Source organism: Setaria viridis, chromosome 7 (genome assembly GCF_005286985.2).
Source record: "Setaria viridis chromosome 7, Setaria_viridis_v4.0, whole genome shotgun sequence".
Classification (NCBI taxonomy): domain Eukaryota; kingdom Viridiplantae; phylum Streptophyta; class Magnoliopsida; order Poales; family Poaceae; genus Setaria; species Setaria viridis.
Genome location: NC_048269.2, coordinates 23,473,276 through 23,497,159, shown reverse-complemented (window position 1 = coordinate 23,497,159; position 23,884 = coordinate 23,473,276). Strand labels below are relative to the sequence as shown.

The following is a 23,884-nucleotide window of genomic DNA, read 5'->3' as shown; positions in this document are numbered from 1 at the left end:
ACTGCGACGCTTCCGGCTCCAGCTTCGGTGCCATCCTCCACCAAGGCGCGGGGCCGATCGCGTTCTTCAGTCGTGCGGTGACTCCAAAGCATGCCAAACTAGCGCCCTATGAGCGTGAGCTCATCGGCTTGGTCAAAGCCGTGCGCCATTGGCGGCCGTATGTCTGGGCACGGCCATTCACCGTCCGCACCGACCATTTTGCCCTGAAGTTTCTCCTGGACCAGCACCTTTCCACCATTCCCCAGCACACTTGGGTTAGCAAGCTCTTCGGGTATGACTTCATGGTGGAGTACTGTTGGCGCTGAAAATCAGCTGATTGATCCTCAGCGTTGGACACACGACTCGAGAGAATCTGCTTAACTCCTATTCGGGTTATCGTCCTGGTGCGGTTCGCGCAGCATGCAAGTCAATCTGACCTGTTGATTGACAAGGAAACAAAAGTATTAAATTCCAAGGGCTCCGATCGGCTACAGTTCCGATCTGTCTTTAAAAGCGTATCGGCGAATCGGCCGATTTACTGTAGATGTGACCAGCTATAAAACAGCCGATACCGCGTAGCGATTGTAAAGAAAAACTACTAGAGCAAACTAAACAACGCTAGAGAAGCAATACTTGGGATAGATCTAATCAGCTATATGATAACGAAGAATAAAAGTGATAAAAGCTGACGATTCGTATCTCAAGCTGGATAACTGATGATAAAAACTAAAGTAACAGGTAAGACCTATGATTTTAGTTGATATCGATAACTGATGAATAAATCTAAACGAAACGACAGCGATACGCCCAAAGCTAAAGCCTAGATGTTACTCGATAAACGAAACTTACAGAATTGGCCTAAGATCGTGTCGATGTAGCCCTACCAACCCGTACGAACTCGTGAAGAAAAAAGTATTTTGGCGAAGTCGCCGACTTGAAAGTAAAGTACGAGAAAAAAGTAGATTGGTTGTATTGATTGATGTGTTGTTTTTCAAACCTCTAGAGGTGGCTACTTATAGCCTGTTTACAACTGATTTCCTAACCGACTAGTATGTATCTCTATTTATAAATGATAACAAATATTTACAAACACAACTCGTATCAGAGTTGGTTATTATCTCCCCACGGGCCAATCTCCTTCTTCAGCTGATCTTTTTCCTAGCCCACCTTAGGCCCATACTGGCCAAGCCGCTCCAGCTTCCAATCGGCTAACCTTCACCGATCCCTTTTGCCAGTCGGCCGAAACACTATAGCTTCAATCGGCCGATTCCTAACTGTAGCTTTTAGCCCACCGCATCGGCCCACCTTTTTCCTTCTTTGACGCCAATTCAAAACACGTGTCAAAATCCGGCATCAACAAGTACAGACCAGGATGCCAGAACGTGGTTGCTGATGCGTGGTCACGCCGTGAGGAGGACACTACAGCCATGGCACTTGCGCCTTCTCCTGTTCGAACTTTGATCTGTTCAACGAGTTTTGACGAGAGGCTGAGACGCTGCAAGACATCGTCGCCAAGCACTAAGAGATTGACCAGGGCCTTGCTGGAGCAAACTGGTCCGACGTCGACGGGTTCGTCATGCACCATGGCCTCATCTTCATTCCCGACTCCTCGGCACTTTGGCCACAGCTCTTGCACACAGCACACGGCGTTGGTCATGAAGGCGTCCAGAAGACGCTCCACCACCTGCGCGCCTCCTTCTACACCCCACAAGCCAGCAGATGTGTCTGCGACTTCGTGCAGGGCTGCGCCGACTGCCAGCAGAACAAGAGGGAGCATTTGCACCCGGCTGACTTGCTGCAGCCGCTGGATGTTTCCCACACTATCTGGGCTGACATCGCCATGAATTTCGTTGAAGTTTTTTCCAAGGTGGGCGGCAAATCAGTGGTCCTCATGGTGGTGGACACATTCTCCAAGTACACGCATTTCATCACCCTCGGCCATCCTTACAGCGCCACATCAGTTGCCCAGGCATTCTTCGACCAGATTGTACGGCTTCATTGGTTGCCATGCTCCATTATCAGCGACAGGGACCTGATCTTCACCAACGCGTTCTGGGCTGAGCTGTTTCATCTGTCAGGCATCACACTGCGTCTTAGCTCCGCTTTCCACCCACAAACTGATGGTTAGTCAAAGGTAACTAATCGGGTGTTGGGCGTCTACCTTCGTTGCCTCGCCGGCGATTTTCCGAGGAGTGGCTGCGGTGGCTGCCATGGACCAAGTTATGCTATAACTCGTCTTACCAGATGGCTCTCAAGGCAACGCCCGTTTGAGGTGGTGTATGGTCGGTCGCCTCCTACTTTGGCCGCTTATCAGCCCAGTTTGTCGCGAGTGGCATCCCTGAACAGGCAGCTCATCGAGAGGGATGCGTTCTTAGCTGTTGTTCGGGAACGACTCCTCCTAGCGCAAGGCATTATGAAGGGGCAGCATGATACGGCACATCGGAATGTAACTTTTGTTGTGGGTGATTGGGTATGGCTTCTTCACCAGCGCGCGGCGGCGTCCATCAAGAATACCCAGCATGCCAAGCTGGCTCCTCGCTACTACGGGTCTTTCCAAGTGCTTGAGCGCATTGGCTCTATCGCCTATCGCCTCCAGCTTCCTGCCAAGGCGCGCATCCACAATGTGTTCCACGTGGTGTTCTTGAAGCCTTTCCATGGTGCGCCCCGACTGCCATTGCTCCCCTACCTACCATTGTGCACGGTCATGCTGTTCCTGAACCTGATAAAGTTCTCCGTGCACGCCTCAACCGTGGTGTCTGGGAAGCCCGGGTGCATTGGCTTGGTTAGAGTGCTACTGATTCTACTTGGGAGCGGCTGGAAGAATTCAAATCCACTTATCCAGACTTCCAGCTCGAGGACGAGCTGTTTCGAAAGGAGGGAGGAATTGTTGTGGACGCCTTTGTCGGGAAAGTCTACAGCAGGAGGAAGAGGGCGCCAACAGCCTCTAGTGGCTGAGTAGGTGCCTGGTTGATTTAGTTTGTTAGCTGGGTCAGTAGTTTGTTAGGCTTGAGATAAGGATTAGAGGAGTTAATTGAGATTTGTAGTGGCCGTCACTCATATAAGCTGAGCGACAGTAGAAGAGGGGAAGCAGAGTAGAATCAATCTGTTCAGAGCCTCCTAGGGAGGACGAACGTGATCTACTACTGTGCCATTATCATCAATAAAGCCTTCAGTTTCCTAGCTCTGTCACTGAGCCTGAGCTAGTGATTTATCAAAAGCAACCATAAACGTTTGATTCAGAAGTTATCAATTGTACTGTGTTATTGTAGTAAAAGGTGCTTTGAAGTGATAAGATTCAGCTAGATCAGTCTAACCATTTACATTGACTTGTTTTTAGTGTTACACAGTCGGCTGCCCTTTTGAGTCTTGAATCTCACCAGCTCTTTTGCTTCAGGTGAGACCAACAAAAGTACGACGTGTAGTACCACTTTTCTGTAGATTCGTGCAAGTTCAGCATCTACACGATTCACCTTTCTAGGTATATAGCATTGGGCGCTTTTTTTGTCTAGTCACTTGTCAGTACAATCAGACATTGAGTAGTCAGTAAAGGCAGCAACATGATGACCGAGATGACTTGATACGGTGCTGAAATCACCGATTTCACCGGTCTCACTGAAATCCAAGCGTATGCAGGGATGGGGGGATGACTGAAAGGCAACACTTTTTTGTTTGTAAAACCTAGCTAACCGACTGAATGTCTCAAGCCGAGATATTTACTCTGGATATGTTCTTTGGTAACTAGTCTTTGCTTGGGCTAACTAGTTTATCCGATAAGTTCCATGTTTAGAAAGATAACTTCTCACAATTATTTGGGACCGAAGCCAATTTTAGTGAAAGTACTGTAGAGTGAAAATTTGCAAATTCTGGGCCTTTGGGGACGAATACACATTATACAAGTATATGGACCTAACTATCATTGAGCACGTGACGGTGAGATGATTTATTCCTTAGTTGCTCGCACTTTTTGCTCAGAAAAAAAAACTACGCGTATATATCTTATCGGTAATGTTCTAAGGGAAAATGACAACCAAAACAGTGTCATTCCGTCGTGATTAGGCAACTTGGAGCGCGTCATCTCGACACCGACGACGATAGGTTCGTGCCCTATACATAACCCTACCTAATGGAGTAGAAGACAAAATATGTAGAATTTTTTTTTATAAAAATGTGATCCAGAACCGGAAGTACATGATCAGAGCGCATGGCTATGCCACAGCTCAATTACGATCGATTTGACAGGAAAAAATCTTCAGAAAAAAGAAAACAAGTGGAAGAATCCGTCTTGTTTCTATCTACGATTCGTAGGTATGCTCTTGAATTTTGCATGAATTTCAGCGTGTTTCCGAGAAAATAAAGTCTGCACGAGGCCACGGACTGCTAAACTTCCACCAGTGAAGTCGGCTACTACCCCGGCAATGTAGGCAAGTAGCGAGCCGACCGCAACTTCCACCGGCGCTAGCTATCTGTCAGCTACGGCGTGCCGGACTACGGCGGTGGTTACGGTGGTTGCGTGGGCGCTTTCGGCCTTTCCGCGCTCCTTTGCCCCGGCTCGGCTGCTCCCTTTCGCTCGGCGTCACCCACACCTCTAGCGATCGGCGGCGCCGGGTGTCGGGCGAGTCCGGCCAAAGCCAAGCTGACCGCAGCACGGACGTAAAAAAAAGGCGACCTGCCTGCCCGTGGTCACGGGCTGCCACAATAATGCGCCGTTGTCCCCTTCCCGCGGCGCGCGGGCTCGGCCGATCGGTGCGTCCCGCGCGGACGAGGAGGGGAGAGCTGTAGCTTCGACCTGCCGGCTACGGGTGGAGCCGAGGACAGGGGCTGCGCTTGTTGTTCCCTGCACATGCGCCGTGCGCGGCAGGGCAGTGTCGCTGCGAGGGCCAGCTCCGCTCTGCGGCTCACTGGTTCAGACTAGGTTGTTGCCTTGGTTTTCATCGTGCACGCATGGCTACTATTGTGCGTCGATCAAGCGTTCCCTGTTGCGCAACCGTAGTACGCGCCACCACACACCTGAAGCTCTGAACTACTGTACTGTGCGCCTTCTCCTTTTGTGATGTCCAACTGCTGGTGCGAGTAGTAATGCGGTCGCCTCCTCCGCCCTCATTTGCTCATCTTCGTCGTCCCTCGGCCCATGGAGGCGCCGGTGTCCGCTACTCCCCGTATCCATGCTGCCCGCGGCTCTCGGGAAGCCACCGGACTCCACAGCTCGCTGTCGGTCTCCGTACCGCGGCAGCTGGCTGATATGTACGAGGAAAGGAACTGCGCAGCTGTAGGTGGCTAGGCGCCACGGATGGGCTGGAATTGGATTGCTTTCTTTTGCACCGTTGTGGCTTAACTGCATAAGCAATTGCGTTCTACTCTCTCTATTTTAAATTGCAGATCATTTTAACTTTTTTATATTCATAGTTTAACTATGTACCTAGAAAAGTCAAAACAACCTACAATTTAGGACAGAAGGAGTAAATCTCATCAGATGAGTCCGATAGCCTACTAGTTGCTCACTGGCTGCTGTTGTGAACTTGTGGTCAAGAGCTTGACGGCGAGCAGATTAATACACCGCTTGCTGAAATGATCGTTCATCCTCCTGACGGCACGCTCCCAGAAATCTGAAGCGAAGAATGACCAGCAGTCCAGCACCCGGTCTGCACCCCGTTCTCATCGTTGCACACAGCAATAGCAGCTGAGCTACGTGTGCAAGTGCAACGGTGCCGTCATGCAATTTCTTTTCTACAGAGCCATTGTAGATTAAAAAAATATATATAAATATATACTTCCTTCGTTCTAAATTATAGATTATTTTAATTTTTCTAGGTTCGATGAACGGAGGGAGTATGTATTGAACCAACGGGTTCTAACAAACTTTTGTAGTGAACAGGTTCCAACAAACTTCTCAAGTACAGTATTGCTCACATCCAAATACTGCCTGGTCTAACTTATTGGAAATAACTTAGACCAGGTAAGGTATAACTTGTAACGCAAAAACGAACCCAAGTATACTGATGGCATACTGGCAGCTTAATTAATTTTGATGTCCACTGCAGCAGCAGAGCATTGTAGATCAGCGTTCCGGGAACCGCTTCATGCTTTCTTTTACGAGCCTTTGCACCCGTGGCTACTCAGGAGGCTCAGCAGGCTGGCACGGCGCTTCTTCTTTCTCGCGTCAGCTGAAACAGATGCTCTGGGTGATTTTGGAACCATTGGACGAATGACGATTGGGGCTGAACCATTTTTACGAGCCTTTGCACCTGTGCCAGATTCTCCATGTTCATGGCTCTTCTCAGTTGCATCAGGCTCACTATGCTCTTTGATGCGTGTTGCTTCTTCAGACGTGGGAGGACTGAGACCCTCAGGCTTGGGATCCGCTTCAGCAACAAGGTTTGCAACTGGTGGAGGTAAGGTGCCACACTTCTCTTTGTACGATGCATCTGCATTTGCCGGGTTTTCTAGAGCATGCAACTGCTTGCTTAGGTTAGCGATCGTTTCCTGGCATTCCGCAAGCTTCTTGGCTGCTGCAGATATTGCTGAGGTCTGCAAGAGTAATAATCATTATGGTAATTCTCGAATATTCAGAATGTCAGCGAGATTTTTCAGTCTATATCTCTACAAAATTAGTAAATGTCCAGGAAACAGTGTCATATTTTATAGTTATTGTGCTCTCATTGAAAAGGTCTGTTTGTGTACGTATGGATAGAAGATTTGCTATTTGTAGAAAGACAGGAGTTTCCAAGGAGGACATCGGAGATTACCGTCTTTAGTTTTTTCCCCTCTTCTGCTATTTTTTCTTTGCTTTCATCAGAAGCAGCACTGCATCACAGATAATAGGGAAGCACGTTATACAGTTCTCAGTAACGATGCAGAAGTGCTGCAAATAATAGCATCATAGATGATTCCCAAAAGGCCAAAAACAGAAGATACCTTTCTGTTTCACGGTATACCAGGTGCTGCTCCTGACAACGACCACCCTGCCCTTCATTAACAGCCAATAACTCTGCATCAAGCTTGGAGATGAACTCAATCTGAGAATGATTTCGTAAGGTTACATCAGGAATCTGGCCTTCAGTTGTTTCGATCAATTCTTTTTGTTTATCTTGCTGCATTCCAAAATCCATTTCTAAATTTGTACTCTGCATAGCATCTTTTTCATGTATGCTTAATGTCCACAAGGATTCATTTCCATCAGAATTATTAGTAATGTAGTCCGTAACATCTAGTCCATCAAGACACCAAAAACATTGGCTCACTATCCACTCTAGGATCAAGCAAACTTCATCAGCAAGCTTTTCAAGATTAGCCTTTCCATCTAACACGTCACTACAGACATGAACCAGGTGTGCAAGTCGCAAGGTGAGTTCAGACTTCTCATGAAAAAATGATTGGAACCTCATAACATTGCTTTTAGTAGATCTTTCAACCATGCTACTGACTCTTTCTCTCAGAGTGGCCACCATTTTGTTTAATTCTTCCCTGTCATAGGATAAGCTTGCATCATCATTTCCTTTGGCAGAAATCTCACTCCTCAGTGCATGTGTTACTTCATCAATAATGCTAGCAACACTTATCTTACTAACTTGATGCTTATGTATGATCACCTTCAAAACATCCTGAATCAACTCAGGATACTTGTCAGAGAAACCATCATCAGGGACGATATCTCTGTGAACTGTTTCTGAAACAACCATTTTTGAGTCTGCATTAGGTGTGTCCATACACTCATGTGGGGCACTTGAAGGCCTCGATGCCCTCTCTAGTTTCTCGATCTCCACAGGATCAACAAGCAGTTGAATGTCAGATCCTGTGATTCTTCTGCCCCTACTTCTCATCTGAAACACCTGTTGCTTCCCTGATCTTGAGTGATCCAGCTTGGCTAATGCAATGACCATTCGTTCTGGATGGTTATTCTCTGTTAAACCATGGCTATCAGACAACTCTTCATGCTGCTTTTGTAGCATTGACAGCTTGCATGCCTCGTCTACGTACTTCCACCGAACAAACTGCATGTCACTCTCCTTCTGGGCCAATAACTGCCTGAGATGTCTGTTTTCATCACCAAATTCCTTCAGCTTCACTTGGTAACCTTCAGACACAGAATGCCTCGCCCCCAGCTGTGGCTGCACTACTGCACGGGGCCTTCTCGTTCCATTCTCAGCGGAACTAGTACCTTGTCGCTTGACCTCGTCTTTCATTTTTGCCAACGCTGCAGGACCTGGCAGGCGTTTCTGAACCATGGTCCGCAGCCTCTGGCACTCTGCTTCTAGTGCAGCTATCTTCTTGATGCTCTCCTGCTGCTGCTTCTGAGCGGCATGTATTGATTTGAGGTCATATCCCCGCTCTTTGTTCCGAATCTCAAGTTCCTCCTGAAGCATGCGCACCTCATACTTAAGGGATGCGCATTGTTTCTGTGAGAATTCGAGCTTTGCTGTTGCATCGGTTAACTTTTGTTCTGAATGTGCTTTGGATTCTTTCAGCTCTTTGATCAACTTCTCCTTTGAGTCAACTGTGTTGCGAAGATTGTAGTTTTCAGCAATGACCTTCTCAAACTGCTTATTTGCATCCTCAAACTTTTGCTTCAAATCTTGTGTTTTCTTCTGCTCGGAAGAGAGATCATTAGCTGCTTCAATTACAAGGCGCTCCTTCTCGTCCCTAAAAAGCAGTAGCTGCTCCATACATGACCTCAGAGCATCTCCGGTCTCATTCATTCTTCCTGGATAATTCATCCGCTACGAAGTGTCAAGTGTAGCTATCAAGCATCTTCTGAAATAACCGGAGTTACAATGTTATGTGATGTTAGGGGTGTGTGCGTTTTCTTAACTACTACATTAGTTGCTTAACAGAAGCATGGAAAACGAAGTAAAGAATGTATAGAAGGTACCAAATGAAAAAGTTTAACCGAATTCACCAAAAGTTACCTTCTTATTTTAAAACCAGTATAAGCAAAAATCCATTTTGTAATATTTACCCAAAAAATAACCAATTAGGTTGCCACGAAGTGTTGCGATACCAAATCAATACGATGAAAATACTCATAGAATATGGGGCAAAACCAGTACATTCGTTTCTTAAGTATGATCCAATTCAGAATCCATTTGTTTCTTTCAAAAAAAATATGGGGGCATGTGCCCCCACTCGATCTTCTACCATATCCACCGGATCCTCTACTATATCCAGTTGGTCCTTTTTTTTATCCGCCCTTGCAATTCTATTCATAGCACTGGATATGATGTAGGTTAATTTAAAGGTCGAAGATAACTTTCAGTATTGTACTACTGCTGGCTGGACCGTGTCACTTATCGATGAGTGCTTCAAAAGTAAATAGATGCTTAAACAAGTTTATAGCCTCAAACTTCACCTTGAGTTTTGAATTCTCAAGCTCGTGAAATGTTGACATCTCACATTTAACGTCATTGAAACCTCATATTAGTGTCATACTTAAGTGGGCCAATACCAAGAAGATGAATACACGAACAAGTATACAACTTCCGAAAGTAGGAAGCTCGTGCCACTAAACTACAGCCACGACTACCATCTCTAGTGGGGGAGCTATGGAGCAGCCTCTTACGGGAGGTGACGCCCAAACAAGTCCCGAAAGGCCTTTTCTTTGTGATAGTTGTAAAGTATTAGGGGGAGGGAGGAAGGGAGGCTGAGCTTCGGCTTAATGAAACTCATGGGGGCTCTTTTCCCCAGCAGCTGAGTTTTTTCTAAAAAAAATCGAGCAATAGTATGAAAGAAAATGGCACATAAGACTTTTCCTTTTGTAACAAAAATGTATACGTGTTTGATTTTGTGACTGGATATTGACATGATGTCATGGGAACTAAAAAATGATCGTCATCATGGGTCTAACTAGCAGTTAACCAGGCTTCCATTGACAGTTCTCTAATGTTGTTTCATCACCCTACATGACAGATGACACCCCGTTATCAATCGTGGTGACGTTGGTTGTAAAAACATGAAAACGCGTGAGGCAGTTCAAGCCATGATTTGTAGCACACTGAAAAAATTCTCATAATTTTTGCCATGATACGTTTAAGAAAGCAAAAGGCTAAAAGGAATGCATCAGCATCAGTCTGATGGAAAAAAAAATGCACGCACCGGTTTACCCCCTGGCCGATGAACTCGGCAATAACTCTAGTTCTGCCAAAAATCAACACTACTTCAAGAACTCCAACAGAACAAGAAAACGATCGTCACGATTCACGAGCAGTGAAAAGACCAGCATATAGACCTTGTACCTTCTTCCAGTACCCCGATCCCTTGGTAGTTCTTGGCTAGTTCCGTCCACTGAACTGCTGGCACATTACACCGGAAAGAAGAAACTAGGCGAAGGCTACTCCACCCCTGACGAAGAACCCAAATGCAGCGGATGGAACTGGACTACTGGAGAAGACTGCACGAGCGCCTTTAGATCGGTTGGTGCGAGAGGTGGGACGTGCAAATCCGCCGTCACCACCTCACTTAAGCGCGCCGGGCCGTCCGGGAGCCGAGGTTTCAAAGCTACAGCGCGGATGGGCCTTTCGCGAGGCGAACGCGCGAGCGGTGCAGTGGATCGGGTCGGGGGAAGAACGAAAGCAAGCAGAGATGTCCGGCAGGCAGATCAGCTGGCGCATCCTGCTCCCGCCGGGAGTGGCTCTCGGCTGACGCAGTGCAACTGCGGCCTGATCACCAGTTGCGTCCGCCCCGTCAGATCAGTTCCGTCGCTTTTCGGTAGCAGCTGCGGCGTCGACAGCGTGCGCTGGGACGTGCCGTTGATGCTGCGTCTTATCTTGCGCGCGTGCGTGATCACTGTCAACTCTTTGTTCGGGAAGTACGGTTGCGCGCCTGCGTGGAGGCCGATAGGTGCGCCAGCAATGTTAACCTAGCTTGATCGGGTTTCTCTTGTTGCCGGTGTCAGGGGACCTGCCCAGCTGCCCTAGTAGTGTTTGGTGTCCCCGGCGGTGGTTTGTGTCCAATAATTACATATAGCTTCCTATCCTTGCTTGCTTACAGAATTGTTCAGCCTGATGCTACTGGACTCCATGGATCAGTGTGCACGCCTACTACCATCCAGTTTTACACTGAACCAATTGATGGTTTGCATGTGTTGCAACCTTAACGCCGTTCAGGCCATTTGGGCCGGCCGCAGGTGAATTTTTTGGGCTGCGAGGACAGATTTGTTGGGTGGGTCGTGACCTTGGACGGCCTTGTTAGATCTACCCCTTGGGCCTCCTTGCCAGCCTTATAACACCAAAATTTGCTTTTCTGCAACCCAAAATCGTTCTCGGATCTCGGTCCACCAGCTACAGAAGGTCTGCGAAATTTCCTGTAGAATTATTTTTTTCGAGAATACGAAGGTGAGCTGCGTACCTTTGCATTGAAAAGAAAAAAAAATATTACATTGTTACAACGCGGGTCAATCGAGCGCACGCACACGAAACATCGTCGAATTAACGATTACACAGCAAATATACAACAACGCAACAAGAATCGGGAGCGCAGATGGGCTCTAGGCGTGTGCTCCTCCTGATGCAGGCCAACCCAACAGGGATAGGTGTTTAGCACCTGCGCTGCACCAAAGTTGAGCCTGATCGACAATTTCAGAAACCAGCCGGCTGGGCGGACGGCACCAGCATTTTTCTTCCCGACGTTATCCTTTTGACAGTTTCTGGTCTGGATACACACACGACACACGACACTCGACACTTGCCGCAATGCCGCGGGCGACGTGACGATACCGGGCCGCGCCGCGCACACCAGACCACGTTTCCCTCGCTCCCCCTCTCGCCTCGTCCCCGTGCCGCGCGTGGGTGAAACGACCTCCTCCCCGTGCGAACGCGACTCGAGCGTCGACTCCGATAGCTGCGGGACGGGCGTGAAGAGTGAAGACCCATACGCACTCGTCTAATCACTCCGCCCAACCCCCGCATCCAACACCACTACTCGCCATTCAAAACCCCCTCGCGACGTCGGCTCGTCGCTCTGCTGCCTTTTCTTCTGCTCCCCGGTCGAGAGCTCCGTCTGCCTCGCATGCCGCCTCCGACGGCGGCGACGGCGGCTTCCTCCATCGCGTCGCCGGTAAGTAAAACCACCGATGATCACCACTCCTCTCCGCTTCGCCCCCCATCTCATCTCTCATTTTTGGGGTTTTGTCGGATGGATTGCTTTGCTTTCTCCGCCCTTCCCCGATGCATAGTTGTTGGGGGGTTTTGTCAGTTTTTCTTCTGCTTCGTGCAGCGTTTTACCCACGTGACTCGAGGATGAGTCCAACCACCCGCTTTCTTCAGGGGTGGAAGCCTGATGCTCGAATTCCCCGTCCCCTATGAATCTGCGATCGATCGCATCTCTGAATTCCGCGAGCGGCGGTATCGCAAATTGGACTAGATTTGGGGCCTTCAAAAAAATGCTGGGGGTTTCTGTGTTCTGTTGTTTGGTGCCACTGCCATACCCTGATGGACTCCTCGCTGGTGATTCCGTGCTTAGGTGCTCTGAAATCTGTATCGGTGAAGGCTCCTGCGTGGAAAGAGGAGCATGGGTGCGGCGCCAGGAGGCAGGCCGGTGAACAAGGCTGCGGGGGATGCTGCGGCGTGGGTGTTCAACATCGTCACCTCCGTCGGTATCATCATGGTTAACAAGGCCCTGATGGCTACTCACGGGTTTGGCTTTGGTAAGACAAGTTTCTTTCTGTGCAGGATGTGTGCCGCACCTGATTCTAAAAATATACTAAACAATGCTTATGTGGTACGACAGTGTTAATCTTTCCGACAGCATCTTTTTTGTTTTTGGATGTTGTCATGGAAAGTGACATGCTGTCGTTGTTGTTTTTTAATGGAGTGGCATGCTAATGTTAGCGCTGAACACTCATCCCGTATTCTGAAATCCAAATAGGACTGACCTGGCTGAAATGCTTGCTGCCTGCCAGCAAATGCGATTGTTCCAATGGTGGGAAATTCAATAAATTTGCTGCAAATTTGTTATCATATTTTTGCATCATGAATTGATATCCACAAATTCCTGTGCATGCGTGTTCTTAATGTGGGGTATTTGGATACGAGGTGTTAAACTTTAACATTGTCACATCGGATGTTCGGATACTAATTAGGAGAACTAAACATGAGCTAATTATAAAACTAATTGCAGAACCCTATGTTAATTCGCGAGACGAATCTATTAAGCCTAATTAATCCATCATTAGCAAATGGTTACTGTAGCACCACAATGTCAAATCATGGACTAATTAGGCTTAATAGATTCGTCTCGCGAATTATACTCCATCTGTGCAATTAGTTTTGTAATTAACCTATGTTTAATACTTCTAATTAGCATCCAAACATCCGATGTAACGGGTGTTAAACTTTAACAGCTGGTTGCCCTTAGTTATACAGTTGATTGGAGAAATATCTGACAAATGGAATTTGACAAGCACACTGTATTGCAATATTGTTGGCTTCACTGCTTCATTCAGCTAATGCTTATTACCTATCAGTCGTATTAAATACGAAAATTTTGTACTGAAACTATGTCTCATGGAGCGAAAAACTAGTATTGATGCGCCAAATACGTACTGAAAGCTTATGCTGGAAACTGAGGATGTTCTAACCCATACTGTTTTAATGTACCATTTTGTCCTACATTTAATCTTTTCTATAAATTCCACACTTGCAGTTACGATATTGCCTGGGATTCACTTTGCAACTACAGCTTTAGCGACATTAATACTGAAATCGTTGGGATATCTTGAACCATCTTATTTACCTCTTCCAGAGCTTATAAAGTATGTCGCTTTTGCAAATATATCAGTTGTTGGGATGAATGCGAGTTTGATGTGGAATTCTGTTGGGTTCTATCAGGTGAACAAATAATGATTTTGTGTTTGATGCACTTAGATTGGTTTATGCATGTATACTAAGTTGTGGCACCATCTTTTTTCTTCCCCCAGATATCCAAGCTGTCTATGGTTCCAGTATTATGCATGCTGGAAGTTCTATTTGACAGTGTCCGTTACTCAAGGGGAACAAAGCTTAGCATAATGGTTGTCTTAGGAGGGGTTGCGATATGTACTGTCACTGATGTTACTGTAAATACCAAAGGATTGATAGCTGCTGCAGTAGCTGTTTGCAGCACTGCCTTTCAGCAACATGTAAGTATTGTTAAAACTAGAATTTGTGCGTTCATTTTGCGGGTTCTTGTACAATACTTTCCTTTTTATGTGAAAACATATCCTGCAGCATGAACCATGTAGGTATAGATAGTTTAGGCTTGCATTGGTCGGGTCCAATCACTGTAAACATGCTGATTTCCATCTGTATGTTTTCATTATTTGGTTGCTTACTGGCTCTTGTGGTGCATTTGAATAGCATTGGAGTTGAATTCAAGGCCAGTTTAAAGGTACCCTTACTCAGTTAAAACTTAAAAACTAACCAAGTTATTAATAGCTCAAGGTCGATGATTACATGTTGCATCTAGTTCCTTTATTGTATGCGTGCCTTCTGATTCTTTAAATTGTAGTATATTGCTCCCTCAGGCTTCAAGATGGCAATAGAAATCTGAGCAGATTTCATGTTAGACAAAAACATACAGTATTCCTACTCATGCATTATTCATTTTGTCAGCTTGTTTGACATGTTTTCATTCCCTTTTCCTATCTTTACAATTTTATAGTACTTTGGCCTTCTTTTCTGCAGTACATCCATCACCTTCAAAAGAAGTATTCCCTCAGTGCATTCGACCTCTTGGGTCATACTGCTCCAGCCCAAGCAGCATCGTTGTTACTACTTGGGCCTTTTGTGGACCTTTGGCTGACCAATAATAGAGTTGACACTTACCATTACAACAACGTGGTGACGGTAAGTGCTGTTCAGTACTTCAGCCTACTAACGATCTGCCTTAATATTTCTCTTGCACTCCATTTGGAACTATATGATATATCTACCTTGTGAAGTTATATGTGCAGTGGCGCATTTTGTTTGGTAAATTCTGTGGATGGAGTATAGAGATGATAATGTAAACACTAATATCTAAGCAATCTTATTTATGAAAAAGACGGCTATAAACACACAGAACAAGTTTGCTTTACACAATTTTGCTTTAGAACTTAGGACACTATGCTACTGTTTCACAGTAGGTGGGTGAACTGATGCTGATATTTCCTTTTCATCCGCACCCCTTCCAGTTCTTCATAGCACTGTCATGCGTGATTGCGATTGGAACCAATCTGAGTCAGTTCATATGCATTGGAAGATTCACGGCCGTCTCATTTCAAGTTCTGGGCCACATGAAGACGATCCTTGTGCTCACCCTGGGTTTCATCCTCTTCGGAAGAGAAGGCCTAAATGTTCATGTCGCATTTGGTATGATCCTGGCTATTGTGGGTATGATTTGGTACAATCATGCATCTTCGAGACCTGGAGGCAAAGAGTGCCGAGATTACCCGGAGCCCGTCGAGGAAGATATGGAGCTGGGCGTTCAACCATCACAGTTGGAACCTGATGAGAAGAACTGAGACGAAAGCCTGCGAGATACTGTACTCGACGTCCCTCGCCTGGATCCTTGTCCTTGGTTGGTTTAGCCGCTTACTGTTCATTTCCCCAGTTTCATTGAGCAACCGACGGTGATGCAACTACACCTAGCGTCAATAGAAGATCGTTGTGAAAACAGAGATACACCTGGAGGCAGATCGATTCGTATGATGTACAGCAAACATAGTTGAGGTGGTAGGATCAGAAGGGAACATGTCAGAGATTGGATCTTTCAGCCACGACTCTCACAAAGAGAGAACTGAAACTGATCGAGTTCCGGAATCAACTGGGTCTGCCGTTGGATTTTGCGATGTTTTATTTCTGCGACTTAATTTACGATTTTGTTGTCGAAAGATTTATAGCTAGTTTTTACGTGTAGCGGAGAGGATTCAGAGCGATGGACTACTGTGTATGAGTATCAGTCACACCGTCACACGCGGGCCAGCACGCACGCCGCTGAGCCGCCGAGCGGCGAGTGCCGAGGCCCGCGAGGGTGCTCTGGGCTGAAATCAACTTTTTTTTTTTCGAGAACAGCTGAGATCAACTTTTGTTTTTCGAGAACAGCTGAAATCAACTTTTTTTTTTTCGAGAACAGCTGAAATCAATCACTCCTGAACGCATGGTTACTTGTTGGTTGAGAGCTGAGACTTGAGACCAAAACAGAACTTAACGAAACTTTCCTCGTCAATTTTTGAATGGAAAATGCACGATTATGTTATGTTCTGGGCTCCTGGTCGGTCTACAATCTCGTCTGGACCTCAGAGGTTTCATAATTCATACCATGAACTTGCTGAATCTTGAACAGACCTTGGTTCTTGTTGCATGCTGAGGAAGAACTAGAACATAATTTTCGTACTGTCCAGGGACGCCACGCAAAAGTTCCCCATCCCAAATCGGAAAGGCTCGATTCAACATGACACACATAGATGGCAAAAAGCCCGCAGCCTGGTAGCCCGGCACGAGACCCGTTTTTTTTGTCTGGCCCAAACACAGCCCGCCATGGTGGCTGCCATGCTCGTGCCAGCCCGGCCCAGTAACACGTGCTGGGCGTGGGCTGCCACCCAGCACGACAGGCGGCATGGCCCGGTTTTTACTGTCGGCCCGTTAATCTCCTCCTCACAATCTTGATCTCCCCTATCTCCTACCTACCACTGTCCGTCGCCTCCCCAGCTCCCCGTCCTCCTCCTATCTGACCTCCATCTCAGCATCAGCTGGCGTCCCCGGCCTCCCCTCCGACCTCTGGGCTCCGACGACGGCCTCCCCTTGGCCTCATCGCCCCTCTCATCCGCAGGGGCGTGGGGCTAGCCGCGTGGAGCGGGAGCGACGGTGTGGAGGTCTGGTCGTGGGGAGCGACGGCGCGGGGGAAGCCGCGGGGAGCCAGAGCTGCAGCGCGAGGAGCTGGCCACGGAAGCGTGGAGCTGGAGCTGCGGCGCTGGGAGCTCAAGCAGCGGCGGAGGAGCCGGCCACGAGGAGCTTAAGAGCGGCGACCACGGCCTCCAAGGAGCGGTGCGGGCGAAACAGGGCCCGAACATGACATGGTGGTCATGCCGGCCCGACCGGCCCCACAAAGAAAAGGGTTCGTAGGCTTGTGCTTGGGCCGTCGGTGCAGCCTGTGCGCTGACACGGCACGGGACGGTGGCGTCGTAGTACCGGGCCATGCCCAGCACCACGATGGCCGGACCTTGCTGGGCCCGTGCCAAGTTGGGCCGGGTGGTCCGAATGGACATCCATAAGGACGCAAGACCAAGCGAGCTCGGCTCGTTCCCCAAAGCAAATTCGGTTCCGTGCCAAGTGCCAACTCGAATCCAACCGCCGCCCCGAATGCGAAAAGACCAAGCAACGAAAGCCAGCCACCCATGCGCGCGCACACAGACACCGCAGAGCCCCCACGGGGTAGCCGTGCACCGGGCGGACCCAGTCCTGGAGCACCAACCAGATCAGACGCCACTGCTGGCGCCAGCTGGTGCACGAGAGCCGAGCCCACCGTGGCGCGCGCGCGGGCAAACCCTAGGCGCGGGCGCCTCTCTCTCTCTCCTATAACCACCTCCCCACCCCCGTCGCCTCGCCCTCCTCGTTGAGAGAGTCGTCCCCCCCGCGTGCTCTCCGCCTGCGGCCTCTGTATCCCGCAACCAAAAACTACCAAAAAAAATTTTAGAAATCCCCAAATCCGCGAGATCTATCAGTATCGAGCGACTTACCAATCCGATTGCTAGGGTTTAGATCCGATTTTTTCGAAAAAAATCTGAAAAAAAAGTTTGGTCGAGGGGTGTAGGAGGCGATGGCGGCGCAAGTGGCGGCGGCGGTGGTGGCGAACGGGAGCGCGGGCGCTGTCCCCGCGGTGGTGTCGCCGGGGGCGGTCGGCGTCGGGGTCGGCGTGGCGCAGCCGCTCCCGACCACGTCGCTCTACGTCGGCGACCTGGAGGGGTCCGTTACGGACTCGCAGCTGTACGAGCTCTTCAGCCAGGCGGGGCAGGTGGTGTCGGTGCGCGTCTGCAGGGACGTCACCTCGCGCCGCTCGCTCGGATACGCCTACGTCAACTTCAGCAACCCCATGGATGGTATTGTTGCGATCTCCTCCTCGCGCGGCTCTCGCTCTCTATCTGTTCGGATTTGAGGATTGGTTGAGGTTTGGGCGCTGTTGAATTGTGGTCTGGTCAGATTGGGCTAGGTTTGGGTTTCGTATGATTCGGTGGTTTCGATTACATCTGCAAACTGTATATCACCATTGTTTTCTCAGTTGGTACTTGCTAGGTGATGGATTGTTTGCGTTTGATAGTTTCTGTAGATGTTGAACGGTTCATTCTAGCAGAAGTCAATGCCTTTGTTAAGTCATAACGGGATGTTGCTTGGTGCAATGCCACTGTGATTTATTATGTTTTGGGTATCGGGAAGGATGATTAGGTCACTTGAATACCTTTGTTCTGAGAAAGTGGGGAGGATGATGACGGGCAATTATTTTATAATCCTATATAGCCTCTTCAATGTTACTATAAAGCTATGGGGTTTAAGTGGCTTAGAATTTTCTTTCAGTCTTATTTGCTATGTTTTTAAGGTACATATGGACATGGGTGTGCTGCACGCTGGAAAATTGATGCCGTTCTAATTTGATGGGAGCTAATGTTCTATGCAGCTGGCCTTCATGTGTTTCTTAACTGTTTGATAGATTATGAAGACATAATAGGAATGTAACAGCCCCCATTAAATAAATATCAAACTTAAACCTGGGCACAGTCGAGATATCCATCTTAGTTTTCTATAGTAAGGCAAGGTTGCTCTTGAAATTTTTAGGATTTTTACTCCAAATTTGACAATGCTGACCAATATCCAAAGCCCTTAGTAGAGGAGATATAAGGCACTCTAGTGAAAAGTTGCGTGTAAAATGAAGGAAGGCAACGTGTAACTTTGCTAGACATGATCAAGTGGATTTGCTGTTATGTAGTGGTGTCTTACCTTGCAATATAATGTGCCTTGGAACTTGTTTATGTCATGTACTCTTGCAATTAGCCTATTACTAGTGTCAAGGCAAAGGACTTGCAATGGCTGATTAACTATTCCATTTTACAGCTGCAAGAGCATTGGAAGTGCTCAACTTTGCTCTGCTTAACAGCAAGCCCATCCGGGTGATGTATTCAAACCGTGACCCAAGCAGCCGCAGGAGCGGATCTGCTAACATTTTCATCAAGGTACTTGATCATCTGCCAGTTTCTTTAGTTTGTGTTGTCATCCAGAAATAATTAGCTCGGTTTATGACCTAGTTTGTCTTTTCTCCAGAATCTTGACAAGACAATAGACAACAAAACTCTTCATGAGACCTTTTCCACATTTGGTACCATTCTCTCATGTAAGGTAGCCATGGATGAAGTGGGCCAATCCAAAGGCTTTGGTTTTGTTCAGTATGAAAAAGAAGAAGCTGCACAGGCTGCTATAAAAAGTCTTAATGGGATGCTTATCAATGATAAGCCTGTTTTTGTTGGACCTTTTCTTCGCAAGCAAGAGCGAGATCATTCTTTTGATAAGACAAAATTTAACAATGTCTTTGTGAAAAATCTGTCTGAGTCTACCACAAGGGAGGATCTGGTCAAAATTTTTGGTGAATATGGAAGTATTACAAGTGCGGTTGTGATGATTGGCATGGATGGCAAATCAAAGTGCTTTGGTTTCATCAATTTTGAGAATCCAGATGCTGCTGCCCGTGCTGTTCAGGAACTTAATGGAAAGAAGATAAATGACAAAGAATGGTATGTTGGAAGAGCTCAGAAGAAGTCAGAAAGAGAGATGGAACTAAAAAGGAGATTTGAGCAAAGCTTGAAAGATGCTGCTGACAAGTATCAAGGGCTGAACTTGTACCTCAAGAACTTGGATGATAGCATTGGAGATGATCAACTTCGTGAATTATTCTCTAACTTTGGCAAAATTACCTCGTGCAAGGTGCTTTTACGTTTTCCAATCATCATTTTTTTTCTTTCAACCTCTATATTGCTTAATGGTATATGATTGCTGACTGAATTTGTTAAATAGGTGATGTGTGACCAAAATGGTCTTAGCAAAGGCTCTGGCTTTGTTGCATTCTCAACTCGTGAGGAAGCATCTCAGGCTGTAAGTTCACTTCCTGGATATTGTACTAACTGCCAGCTAGGGCTTCTAGAAAAGAGTTGGGGCAAGTTGATGTCACATGTGGTTGACAAGTTTTCTTTCTATACAGTTGACTGAAATGAATGGCAAAATGATATCTGGAAAGCCATTGTATGTTGCATTTGCACAGCGTAAAGAAGATAGAAAAGCAATGTTACAGGTAATCATCCTCAAACCTGCTGAGTTTGTATTGTGCTAGTATAAAATGTGAAAGTAGGACACTAGTATTTAATATATATTGGCACATAGCAGCATGTTTATTAAAATATTCACTTAAAATAATATCTGGCAAATGATTGACTGTTTACCATCTGGAACAACGTTGCAGCAACAAAGAAATATTGACCTTATAAGGAATACCACCTCTGTTTCATGTTATAATTTGGCCTCTCCTACTGCCTGTTTTTTACCTTCAAAATAGAAGACCCTCACACAAATAGAATGTGTAACTGGTGAGGTCTTTTCCTTTGAACTTAATATGTCTTCTGAGACTTTTTGAAGTAGAGTTCAGAGCCTAAATATTTTGTTTGGTCTGAGAGGTACACTGGTGTGCATGGCTTCCTCTTGTGATACAAATGTCTTATTTTGTACTAAGCTCATTGATAACGCTACCTGTTCTTGACTCTCTTTTTTTTCTTGCGTAAATAGTTTGGAACTTGTACAAATTTGTTGCAGTTTCTCCTTTTTTTTGTAAGGCACACATGCAACCCAAGATTCAAACTTTTTAATATTTGATTTGACCAACACTTTGTATTTGTAGATTATACCGTACATCTGTGGTATCATTTAATTCATATTTGAAAACACTTTCATATGATGCCAATTTCATGGTCATAAACATTATAATGTACAACATATTGACGGTCAAAGTGTGACGTTGGAGGATCCAAATCGCACCTTACAAAATGAAAAGAAGGGAGTACATCCAGCGTATTAAATTGCTGACGGTCCGCATCCTATATTATCCAGGCACAATTTTCTCAGATGCGCCCTCCTGTACCAATGACGCCCACTCTGGCTCCACGCCTTCCAATGTACCCTCCTATGGCTCCTCAGCAACTCTTCTATGGACAAGCTCCGCCAGCTATGATACCCCCTCAGGTACCATGGAAGCTCTATTTTTCTTTAATTAGAACCTAACATTACCCACAGGTTGAATCCCTATCTCCAATTTTAACATGAGAATGAGCATGTTACCATTTTTTGTCAAGATTAGCCAGCACTGATATTTGCAGTCTTAATTATGATTTTTTTTATCATATTCCATGTGCTTGAAACAGGCATACAAAGTGCAGCGTAGTTTATAGTTTTCCACTTAATAGTTCTATCACTTTAAGTTGGTTAGCAACATTTGTGCTGTGTACAATCTTTTTCTTTATCAGGAAAATATATGTTGGTAATAAGTAGGGACCAACATTGCTCTTTCTTCCATGTGGAATCTTGGGTGCATTTGTTCGAGGTTATTCTAGTGATGCTATGTAATTCTTTTATGACTTGTCCTCCGTTTTAATAGTTCTGGTTTGCATGCAAGAACAATTTGCTTATCTTTACAGTCAGTTTGAAACGCTTGTACTGTCTGATCATTATGTTATATACTAATTCTTTTGCACGAAGCATTTTAATTATGTTAGTGTGCTGAACTAAATGGATATTGATGGTAATCCCACTTTTTTTTCCAGCCGGGATATGGTTTCCAGCAGCAGCTTGTTCCAGGCATGAGACCTGGGGGTCCCCATATGCCAAATTACTTTGTTCCAGTTGTCCAACAGGGCCAACAGGGTCCACGCCCAGGTATGAGGCGTGGAGCTGGGGCCCAGGGTCAGCAACCTGTGCCATCATTTCAGCAACAGGTATTTTCCCATAAAATATCCCACTGTTATTCTAATTTTGGGTAGCTGGAATGTTACTTTGTTAGCGAAAAATGATTAACTGGGAAGAAAATGTGATATCACTTAAATTGTCAGTCATTATAGTTCAGCCTTTTTTGTCTTGCCAATTTTCCACCATGCTTCTCTCAGTTCCTTTGTTGATGATATTTGGTTTTGTGGGTGGGACAGTTTTGGCTTTTGTTCTACGGGGAGTAGTGAATCTGAAGTGATGTATCTTATCATGTTTCTCAGATGGTTCCACGAGCACGGATGTACCGTTACCCAACCGGCCGCAACATGCCTGAAGCTCCAGCAATGCCAGGTGTTGCTGGAGGTATGATTCAGCCATATGATATGGGAGGCTTCCCTGTGAGAGATGCAGCCTTATCACCTTCTGCCCAAATTGGGACTCTGACTTCTGCCCTTGCAAATGCTACTCCTGAGCAGCAAAGAACGGTATGTTCTTATTTGGTGTTAAGTAATAATTCTGCATAGGCCATAGTATCTCCTACATGGTGTTCAGTTGATTGTTTCATTACATTTTGACACTACGCAACAAATATCAAGTTAATTTGGAAATGAGTGGTGGTATCTGCTTCTGCAAGTTTTATGGGTTTAAAGGAGTTTACAGCCACTGCATTCTTATTTCTGTCCTTAAGCAATGTTCTTTTTTCTTATCTATGTACTTTTTTTTCATCTAGATACTTGGTGAAAACCTATACCCACTGGTTGAGCAACTGGAACCAAACCAAGCGGCCAAGGTCACTGGAATGCTATTGGAGATGGATCAGACTGAGGTTCTCCACCTGCTCGAGTCCCCCGAGGCTCTCAAGTCCAAGGTTGCCGAGGCGATGGATGTTCTCCGCAATGTAGCCCATCAGCAGAATCCAAACACCCCGACCAGTCAGCTTGCTGCGTTATCACTGACCGAAGGCATTATCTCCTAACTTTTGAAGACAAACGTTTCAGTTTGCAATTGCGTGTGGTGTTTCCAGAGGTTATCCGGCACATGACAGTATTGCCTCTTTTTTTCTTCCTATGGTTGGACTTGGGTGAGTCATTTCCATACTGGATTTTAGGTGTTATTTTGTGCTGTCTGGTGTCCTGCCGTTAAGGCAAAGTACTTGTTTCCAAGTTTGAGTACTGTTGGGGGCCGTTGGTTACATTACCTGTCTGTTGCACCTTATCTAAAGTTTTGCTACTCCAATTTGAGTGAGAAGAAACTTAAATGCTTTTTCGTGCGGAATATCTTGTGGTCAGGTCTTATGATTCATGTTACCTAACTCCCAAGTAATTTAGCAACATTTGGATTTCAATCTCTGTTGGTTTGTTTCTTTACATTATTGCCAACGTTGGACGGAGTTGAGCTGGGGTTGCTTTGGAAATATGAGAACTATTTTGAAAATTATGCGGTAGTAACCTTTCTCATGAAATTAGACACCCACGAAGTCGAGCCCTGGACATGTGTAGTTAAAGTGCTCTGACTTTGGGGTTGGGGCAATCGTTTGGCGAGGCATGCCGCATGCAGGAGTGCGTTGAGCCTCCGCCTGCCAGCCCTCCAAATGGCTCGGCCCGCGTCACAGGTTTTTTTTTTTTTTTTTTTGTGAATAGCACAGCTTCTCATTGATTAATCAACGTGATTACAATCGTTCTGCAGAGGGCTGCAGTAAGAAAGCAGGCGCATCGCCTGACAACACATTGCTAGCCCTGCTAACAATAGCCTGCTGAGCACAAGCATGAGCTACACAATTCGCAGTTTCGCACTACGATTTACATGCACAGTTCAAAGGATTGCAAGTGGCGACTCAGCTCCCTGATGTCCTCTAAGATCGTTCCAATCTCCGACCTGGAGTTCCTGTTCCCCCAGAGATTGACCAGCTCCTTCGAGTCCACCTCGATGACATGGCGCCTGCCGTCTCC

The 23,884-nt window shown here is 46.4% G+C and overlaps 3 protein-coding genes across 5 annotated transcripts; 2 read left to right on the top strand and 1 right to left on the bottom strand.

The window, feature by feature from the left end:
- Positions 1–5,793: 5,793 nt before the first annotated feature.
- On the bottom strand, positions 5,794–10,485 carry LOC117862849 (filament-like plant protein 7). Of its 3 annotated transcripts, XM_034746379.2 has the most exons (5): positions 10,206–10,485; positions 10,066–10,107; positions 6,892–8,727; positions 6,723–6,780; positions 5,794–6,504 (listed from the first exon to the last, which is right to left on the bottom strand). In XM_034746379.2, exons 3-5 carry the CDS (start codon positions 8,688–8,690, stop codon positions 6,067–6,069), a joined length of 2,295 nt encoding a protein of 764 aa, XP_034602270.1. In that variant the 5' UTR covers positions 8,691–8,727; positions 10,066–10,107; positions 10,206–10,485; the 3' UTR covers positions 5,794–6,066. The 3 variants fall into 3 exon arrangements, with proteins under 3 accessions (XP_034602270.1, XP_034602271.1, XP_034602269.1); XM_034746380.2 differs by lacking the exon at positions 10,066–10,107 and having other exon boundaries at positions 6,892–8,677; XM_034746378.2 differs by lacking the exon at positions 10,066–10,107 and having other exon boundaries at positions 10,206–10,481.
- A 1,337-nt stretch (positions 10,486–11,822) lies between these two features.
- LOC117864778 (UDP-rhamnose/UDP-galactose transporter 6) lies at positions 11,823–15,782 on the top strand. The gene is made up of 6 exons (XM_034748874.2): positions 11,823–12,024; positions 12,430–12,613; positions 13,612–13,796; positions 13,886–14,086; positions 14,631–14,792; positions 15,119–15,782. Exons 2-6 carry the CDS (start codon positions 12,478–12,480, stop codon positions 15,446–15,448), a joined length of 1,014 nt encoding a protein of 337 aa, XP_034604765.2. The 5' UTR covers positions 11,823–12,024; positions 12,430–12,477; the 3' UTR covers positions 15,449–15,782.
- Positions 15,783–17,524: 1,742 nt separating this feature from the next.
- On the top strand, positions 17,525–23,210 carry LOC117863686 (polyadenylate-binding protein 2). Its single transcript, XM_034747495.2, has 9 exons — positions 17,525–18,022; positions 19,029–19,147; positions 19,236–19,892; positions 19,983–20,060; positions 20,167–20,256; positions 21,066–21,197; positions 21,776–21,946; positions 22,217–22,420; positions 22,666–23,210. Exons 1-9 carry the CDS (start codon positions 17,743–17,745, stop codon positions 22,909–22,911), a joined length of 1,977 nt encoding a protein of 658 aa, XP_034603386.1. The 5' UTR covers positions 17,525–17,742; the 3' UTR covers positions 22,912–23,210.
- Positions 23,211–23,884: the final 674 nt, after the last annotated feature.